Genomic DNA, 9,207 nt, shown 5'->3' with positions numbered 1-9,207 from the left:
CTCGCCACCGTGTTCATTCTCACCGCTTGGCGAATCTGAAAACACCACATCGGTAGCATGTTCAACAATGATACACCTTCGGTTGTGCAGCTCACCAATGAGATCAAAGACGACGGTAGAGCTTGGGCTCGCGCTGGGGCCAAGGGGCTTGGCCAGCTGATCAACACGAGACATAGACTTTGTAGCTACCATTCTCATGCGCTCTTGTAGGCCTTGATCACACCGCCTACGTGTTGGTGCTTGCAAGACCGTCTCTGTAATGACTTCTTTAAACCTTCTTCTATGGATAAGTCTTTTATGGATTCGCGAAAAAAAAGAGATGTCAAATTTTTTTGGTGAGGATGGATTAATTAATCGTCTCTGTTGTCTCTGTAGCTGCTCAATTTGTATGTACTCGGTGGAATGCATCGTAAGCATGATTCCCTCCAATAATTTCGATCAGAAATAAACAAATGAAGTACTTTAAGATTATTTATTAAGACCAATCAAAATATTAAGCTCGGATGTAGCTTTTGATCCCATCGGTTTAATTTACTAGATAGTGGACAAGTGGAGTCCATCTGATGAGAAAAACAAGCATTGGAGAGCTTGGATCAAGAAGATGGAAATGGAGGCTCCCGTCTTGGCAGCTCTTGCGGCAGTAATCATCGCTTTCATCTTGTTGGTATTGCCACACCTCAGAAAGCAGAGCTCATCTCAAGACGATCGGCGCCGCCAGCTGCCTCCGGGCTCCTTCGGCCTTCCCGTCGTCGGCCAGACGGTCGGCCTACTGCGCGCCCTCCGCGCCAACACCGGCGAGGCATGGCTCCGGCGCTGGGCCTCCGAGTACGGCCCCATCTCAAAGCTCTCCCTCTTCGGCCTCCACACGGCCTTCCTCGTCGGCCCCGCCGCCAACAAGTTCCTCTTCGCCAGCGCCGCGCTCACCGCCAAGAGCTCCACCTCCTTCAACAGTATGGTCGGCAGGCGCAACATCCGGGAGCTGGTCGGCAACGACCACCGCCGCGTGAGGGCCATGATGGTCCAGTTCCTCAAGCTGGACATTGTGAGGAGCTACGTCGCCAGCATGGACGACGAGGTCCGGCACCACCTCCGCGCCCACTGGGACGGCCGCACGACCGTCGCGGTGATGCCGTCGATGAAGTCGCTCACCTTCGACATCATGTGCACCGTCATCTTCGGGCTCGGGAGAGCTGACCACGCCGACGTGAGGCTGGAGCTCTCGGCGGAGTTCCAGCAGCTGGTGAGGGGCATCTGGGCGATCCCGGTGAACCTGCCTTTCACCTCCTTCGGCAAGTGCCTCGCCGCGAGCCGGCGAGGCCGGCGAACCGTCGCGGCAATCATCAAGGAGAAGCGCGCCAAGCTGGAGAGCGGGCATAGTTCGCCGTCCGACGACCTCATGACCCACATGCTCGCGGAGGGGCTGGCCGACGAGGAGATCATCGACAACGTCATGTTCATGATGGTAGCGGCGCACGACACCACCGCCAGCCTCCTCACCTTCCTCCTCCGGCACCTCGATGGCAACCGGGACGCCTACGGCAGGGTCGTGGCAGAGCAACAAGAGGTCGCCAGGAGCAAGGCTCCGGGGGAAGCTCTGTCGTGGGACGACCTCGGCAAGATGAAGTACACATGGTCGGCGGCGATGGAGACCCTGCGCCTGGTACCTCCCGTGTTCTCCATGCTCAAGAGGGCGGTGGCAGACGTGGAGTTTGACGGCCACCTCATCCCCAAGGGATGGCAGGTGTTGGGGGCGATGAACCTGACGCAGCAGGACCCGGCCATCTTCCCGGAGCCAAGCAGGTTCGAGCCGGCAAGGTTCGAGAGCCCGATACCACCCTACAGCTTCGTGGCGTTCGGCGGCGGCGCGCGCATGTGCCCTGGCAACGAGTTCACTAGGGTGGAGACGCTGGTGGCCATGCACTACATCGTCACCGGGTTCAGGTGGAAGCTCGCCGACGGCTGCGACGGCAGCTTCTCCAGGTACCCGATGCCGACCCCGGCTCAGGGGCTCCTCATCGACATCGAGCCAATAGACACAACCACCACAGGTGCAGCAGGCATCAGCAAATGATTTCGAAGAATTTAGTAACCTGATCCGAATGATGCATCCACCATTCAGCTGTATGATTGCAAATGAAATGTACGATTACAGATATACCTCCATCCCAAATTAGACATTACTTGTCTGTCTAGATACCGAGGACGGAGGGAGTACTAGTTTGCAATTATGCCAAGTATTTCTCACATTCTTGAAAGGAAAATTAGCAACGCGCAGGACATCATCTACTCCAAACCAGTCAAACTTACGAATATGACTTTTAAGGCCCTCTACAATGCACACATAATTCAAGAGACTGGTAAAATTTACAAATATTAAGCTCCAAGCGGCATAACCAGCAACGCTCCGATGGTAAACATGGCAAAGGCAATCACAAAACGACTCGGATAAACATCAGGGAATCCACTACGATTTTCTCCTCTACTAGAGCAAAGCTATCGACCAAATTCCACCAAAAAAAGAACAAGCAGAAGACGGAAATTCACTGCTATAGGGCCCCTGAACTGCACATTGCATAATCCATCGACAACACTTCGATGCTTTTGGAAAACACCAGCATTCAGCTCACACCAGACATGTAAAATTTTGGGCACTTCCAAGTTCATCCATTATTCCAAGCATAACATCATACATAAGCACAAAAACTCTAGTTAATAGGGTGATATTGCGCCGATGCTCGCTTAGGTGGAAGCTTCCGAAGGATGAAAAGGACCAGCGCGGAAGGCAGTATCTCTGTCAACTGCACGGTAATAGGGGAGTGTGTGTAAAGACAGGAACTAAATCTACAAAAATACCATGGATACCATGGTAATGACTTTTCGATGTTACTTACCATATAATAGAAGAAATCTAGGATTGGATGATCTAAAACCTCCAAAGAAACATCAGCATCAAATGCAGATACTGCCACCTATGATCAAGTAAGAAGGGGGAAAGGGAGGAACTTAGAAGTAAATAAATCAACAGAAGGACACAAGTATATACACGTGCACACGGTGCACTGTTCTGGAAGAAGATCTGTAGACCATAGACCAAGTGGGTTTATCACAACAGTGCACAGCAACATCAGGTGCAGTAAACATTAGGTTGATACGTTTGGTGGCTTCACATTCATATGAAACCGTCCACACAGGTGGACATCAGAGTTCTTCTTTACGCCCAACCAAAAAGGAATTTAAGCATGATTCCTGAACCCCTAACAGTGAGTCACGAAAAAAACAGCGAGTCATGAAGAACCAAATACTCACCACGATGCATCTTATCAGGAAACAGGTGCAGCAGATTGTCGTCACAGTCCCAACCTGACAATTTTCAACATTACAATAAAATTTTGGAGGCCAAGACAGAAACTGACAGTTATTATTTTTGGACTGATGGATCTTCAGTTCAGTTATTATTGAGAAAAAGGATAACAATAAAAAAATAGAACATTTGTAAGACATACTAAACATATTAAGACAAAAAGAGAAGACGACACAACATTTTTGCCAGTCATAAATTCCGAGCACTGAGTTACAGATAATACAAAAGATTTCATGTTCAATGTGTGACAATTACCAGTATGTCATGTTAAAACTAATCATTGTCATGGCAAAGCTATATGAAATGACAGATCCTAACAGAATATGTCGGTATTTTGTTCTTGACAACATGCTATACATGTCCACCTGAACAGAAAATGTGTACAAATCCATTTATTGAAGGGTGTAATCACCTCATAAAGCTTCTTTTTTCGCCCCTTTGATTCAATGGGGAAACGTCTCAGCAAGACAAACAACCTATAGAAAAGAAAGAGCACAGCTTACAGATACAGCGCACACACAGCGATACAATACAAAGAAAAAGCATTGGACTTGCCTTCCACCATATACTGCAAAACCAAGAAGGGCCACGGCGGAGACAGATACGATGAAGATTTTGCTCACCAGCTCAACCAACGCATTGTCGTTTATTCCAAGGTACACCCAAATACAGATCTGTCCAGATTTGCGGTCGGACATAGCAACCATGAGCATGGTTCTCTCTTATAGGAACAATGAAGTGATATGACCGTGCGATGATGAGAAATAACACACCTGAATTGCATATACGATGCTATTAACGGCTAGGTATATAATCCTTAACTTATCGGTGGGGAGACTCCTAGCCTGCAAAACTCAGAAGAAAAATCTCGCATAATTCCTTGAACAAACACAACTAAATGATAAGAACATGAAGAGTGTATAACAAAGATTGGTAGGAAATACCTGATGGTATATTTCTGCCCAGAAAAGAACAAGTAAGGTGTAGGCCGAGAAGAACAACAAGCCGGGGAGGTCTAGTAACACCAACTTATAAACCTGGCCAAGCCAATCAAATCAATTAACAAAAAAGGTCTCGACACCAGTGCTAAAGTAAAGTGGTAGTGCCCAAACTTTGGCTCTTACTTTAGTTTGGAGGAGGAAGACATAGGCATGGAATCCGAATACAACGGCACGAACTGCAGCAAGGTGTTTGTTGGTAGGTTAGCACAGGCGTGACACATGCGGGGGATTAGTTGCAAATGAAGGGTGAAATCAAAAAAAGGAATCAGGATTGGGAGATCCTCCCCACATTTAATTAACATTGATTACATTGCCCCCATTTCCGGCAACATTTATTTTACATTACCCCCATTGACGACGAAGTTCATGAGGTGGAACACCTTCTGCGTGGTCCAGCCGAACTCGGGCACTCTGCGCTGGATCCTCACCAGCTGAATCTGCAGGCGGACAGCATAAAACGGCCTCAAAATCGAACTCGGCGGCGGCACCCCCTCGATGCGTTGTGAGATTGATGGAGGAAAGATCCGATTTCAATCGGCAGCTCGGTTCGGATCAGTAATGAGCCGACGCACGCATTGGGCTTGGAGGGAGAACGAATCAAGGTAGCATTCCCGTGGAGGCGAGGGGGTGGACTGACCAGCGCGACGGCGGAGACGAGGGCGTAGGCGGCGGTGAGGGAGAAGAAGGCGCCGTCCTGCCACGCCGGCGACTCGTTGACCTCCTCCCACCATCCCCGGAGCGCCGCGTGGCCGGCGGCGACGAGGGCCGCGGTGGGGGAGGAGGTGGAGGAGGAGACCAGCTCCCTCATCTTTCCCTCAGCTTGACGCTCTTGGCGTTCTCACACTTTCTGTGGGGGGAGACGGAGAGAGAGAGAGAGAGAGGAGAAGCACAAAAGAAATTGGAGAGAGGGAGGGAAGAACGTGGGTCCGCATGACAGCGTGATGGGTCAGGATTGGTATATTTTATGCCTTGGGCGGTGGTGGGGCCGTCGGATTTTGGGCGTGTGCGTTTATCGGGGGGTGTGGTGGGGCCCAGTGAACAGTGGCACGGGAGTCTTCGCCGTCAGCCCATTGCTGGGTTAGCTAGAGAGGACAGGTGGGCTCCACGTGGCAACTTGGAGCACCGGCTACTTCCATTCTCGGCGGGGCCCCACCGTCAGTGGACGGACATTATTAAGTCATGGACTGCTGCTCGTGACCGTGACATCGATGACGAGGATGTGGATGAGGAATTGCGCGGTTGGATCGGGGATATATGAGTTGTGAATATATGATGATGTAATGATGTCTGAGTCTGAAAGGGAATGGATAAGTAAAAAAAAATTGTGTTTGTAACCATGAGTTTGCATTAATCATCTTGGAGAATTACTACAAATTAAAATCCTTTAGGTAAGATCGTAGGATCAACCTCAAAAACTCGTATTTACACAATAGAAAGTATTATTATCTGACAAAATACCTATGATGTATATTTCAAAAAAATAACTTAAAACTCGAACTACAATTACAGTTAGAGATACAAAAATGACAAATTTAACTATGAATAGTTTCAGCTTTAGGTGCCCGCAAAAAAAAGCTTTAGGTGAATATAGTAATTGAAACAAAGGTTTGTTGATAATGGTTCTCTTCGCTCCCCCCCTCCTCCCCTCCCTTCCCCTCTTTGATTATTCGATCCACCCCTCTCCCTCCGGCCTTCATCATAGCTGGGACGACTGCTCTTCTCCCCCCCCCCTCTGTTGGAAATATGCCCTAGAGGCAATAATAAATTAGTTATTATTATATTTCCTTGTTCATGATAATCGTTTATTATCCATACTAGAATTGTATTGATAGGAAACTCAGATACATGTGTGGATACATAGACAACACCATGTCCCTAGTAAGCCTCTAGTTGACTAGCTCGTTGATCAATAGATGGTTACGGTTTCCTGACCATGGACATTGGATGTCATTGATAACGGGATCATATCATTAGGAGAATGATGTGATGGACAAAGACCCAATCCTAAGCCTAGCACAAGATCATGTAGTTCGTATGCTAAAGCTTTTCTAATGTCAAGTATCATTTCCTTAGACCATGAGATTGTGCAACTCCCGGATACCGTAGGAGTGCTTTGGGTGTGCCAAACGTCACAACGTAACTGGGTGGCTATAAAGGTACACTACAGGTATCTCCGAAAGTGTCTGTTGGGTTGGCACGAATCGAGACTGGGATTTGTCACTCCGTGTAAACGGAGAGGTATCTCTGGGCCCACTCGGTAGGACATCATCATAATGTGCACAATGTGATCAAGGAGTTTATCACGGGATGATGTGTTACGGAACGAGTAAAGAGACTTGCCGGTAACGAGATTGAACAAGGTATCGGGATACCGACGATCGAATCTCGGGCAAGTATCGTACCGCTAGACAAAGGGAATTGTATACGGGATTGATTAAGTCCTTGACATCGTGGTTCATCCGATGAGATCATCGTGGAACATGTGGGAGCCAACATGGGTATCCAGATCCCGCTGTTGGTTATTGACCGGAGAGTCATCTCGGTCATGTCTGCATGTCTCCCGAACCCGTAGGGTCTACACACTTAAGGTTCGGTGACGCTAGGGTTATAGAGATATTAGTATGCGGTAACCCGAAAGTTGTTCGGAGTCCCGGATGAGATCCCGGACGTCACGAGGAGTTCTGGAATGGTCCGGAGGTAAAGATTTATATATGGGAAGTCTTGTTTTGGTCGCCGGAAAAGTTTCGCGCATTATCGGTATTGTACCGGGAGTGCCGAAAGGGGTCCGGGGGTCCACCAAGGGGGTCCACCTGCCCCGGGGGGGCACATGGGCTGTAGGGGTGTGCGCCTTGGCCTATATGGGCCAAGGGCACCAGCCCCAAGAGGCCCATGCGCCAAGAGATGAGGGAAAGGAAGAGTCCTAAAGGGGGAAGGCACCTCCTAGGTGCTTTGGGGAGGATGGACTCCTCCCTGGCCGCACCCTTCCTTGGAGGAAGGGCCAAGGCTGCGCCCCCCCCCCCCCCCCGCCCCTCTCCCTTGGCCCTATATATAGTGGGGGGAAGGGAGGGCAGCCACACCTAAGCCCTGGCGCCTCCCTCTCCCTCCCATGACACATCTCCCTCCTCCCGCAGCACTTGGCGAAGCCCTGTTGGAATCCCGCTACTTCCACCACCACGCCGTCGTGCTGCTGGATCTCCATCAACCTCTCCTTCCCCCTTGCTGGATCAAGAAGGAGGAGACGTCGCTGCTCCGTACGTGTGTTGGACGCGGAGGTGCCGTCCGTTCGGCGCTAGGATCATCGATGATTTGGATCACGACGAGTACGACTCCATCAACCCCGTTCTCTTGAACGCTTCCGCGCGCGATCTACAAGGGTATGTAGATCCACTCCTCCCTCGTTGCTAGATAACTCCATAGATAAATCTTGGTGACACGTAGGAAAATTTTGAATTTATGCTACGTTCCCCAACAGTGGCATCATGAGCTAGGTCTATGCATAGTTTCTATGCACGAGTAGAACACAAAGTAGTTGTGGGCGTTGATTTTGTTCAATATGCTTACCGTTACTAGTCCAATCTTGATTCGGTGGCATTGTGGGATGAAGCGGCCCGGACCGACCTTACACGTACTCTTACGTGAGACTGGTTCCACTGACTGACATGCACTAGTTGCATAAGGTGGCTAGCGGGTGTCTGTCTCTCCCACTTTAGTTGGATCGGATTCGATGAAAAGGGTCCTTATGAAGGGTAAATAGCAATTGGCATATCACGTTGTGGTTTTTGCGTAGGTAAGAAACGTTCTTGCTAGAAACCCATAGCAGCCACGTAAAACATGCAAACAACAATTAGAGGACGTCTAACTTGTTTTTGCAGGGTATGCTATGTGATGTTATATGGCCAAAAGGATGTGATGAATGATATATGTGATGTATGAGATTGATCATGTTCTTGTAATAGGAATCACGACTTGCATGTCGATGAGTATGACAACCGGCAGGAGCCATAGGAGTTGTCTTAATTTATTTATGACCTGCGTGTCAACATAAACGTCATGTAATTACTTTACTTTATTGCTAACCGTTAGCTGTAGTAGTAGAAGTAATAGTTGACGAGACAACTTCATGAAGACACGATGATAGAGATCATGATGATGGAGATCATGGTGTCATGCCGGTGACGATGATGATCATGGAGCCCCGAAGATGGAGACCGAGAGGAGCAAAGTGATGATGGCCATATCATGTCACTATTTGATTGCATGTGATGTTTATCATGTTTATGCATCTTGTTTACTTAGAACGACGGTAGTAAATAAGATGATCCCTCATAATAATTTCAAGAAAGTGTTCCCCCTAACTGTGCACCGTTGCGACAGTTCGTTGTTTCGAAGCACCACGTGATGATTGGGTGTTAGATTCTAACGTTAACATACAACAGGTGTAAGACAGGTTTACACACGCGAAACACTTAGGTTGACTTGACGAGCCTAGCATGTACAGACATGGCCTCGGAACACAAGAGACCGAAAGGTCAAGCATGAGTCGTATGGTAGATACGATCAACATGAAGATGTTCACCGATGATGACTAGTCCGTATCACGTGATGATCGGACACAGCCTAGTTGACTCGGATCATGTAATCACTTAGATGACTAGAGGGATGTCTATCTGAGTGGGAGTTCACAAGATGAACTTAATTATCCTGAACATAGTCAAAAGGTCTTCGCAAATTATGTCGTAGCTCGCGCTTCAGTTCTACTGTTTAGATATGTTCCTAGAGAAAATTTAGTTGAAAGTTGATAGTAGTAATTATGCGGACTAGGTCCGTAAACTGAGGTTTGTCCTC

General features: G+C 48.5%; 1 protein-coding gene and 1 pseudogene across 1 annotated transcript; one reads left to right on the top strand and one right to left on the bottom strand.

Annotated features, from left to right (window-relative positions):
* Nucleotides 1–333: 333 nt before the first annotated feature.
* On the top strand, nt 334–2,155 carry LOC125537179 (cytochrome P450 716B1 pseudogene; annotated as a pseudogene).
* A 480-nt stretch (nt 2,156–2,635) lies between these two features.
* TOM1 (tobamovirus multiplication 1) lies at nt 2,636–5,302 on the bottom strand. The gene is made up of 10 exons (XM_048700490.2): nt 5,000–5,302; nt 4,709–4,799; nt 4,486–4,538; nt 4,306–4,398; nt 4,135–4,206; nt 3,917–4,035; nt 3,774–3,837; nt 3,307–3,360; nt 2,892–2,969; nt 2,636–2,798 (listed from the first exon to the last, which is right to left on the bottom strand). The coding sequence occupies exons 1-10, from the start codon at nt 5,168–5,170 to the stop codon at nt 2,706–2,708; spliced, it is 888 nt and encodes a 295-aa protein (XP_048556447.1). The 5' UTR covers nt 5,171–5,302; the 3' UTR covers nt 2,636–2,705.
* Nucleotides 5,303–9,207: the final 3,905 nt, after the last annotated feature.

Source organism: Triticum urartu, chromosome 2A, assembly GCF_056163025.1.
Source record: "Triticum urartu cultivar PI428250 chromosome 2A, HENAU_Tu73, whole genome shotgun sequence".
Classification (NCBI taxonomy): Eukaryota; Viridiplantae; Streptophyta; class Magnoliopsida; order Poales; family Poaceae; genus Triticum; species Triticum urartu.
Note: the sequence above shows the minus strand (reverse complement) of the source record. Positions and strands in the feature narration are given on the sequence as shown.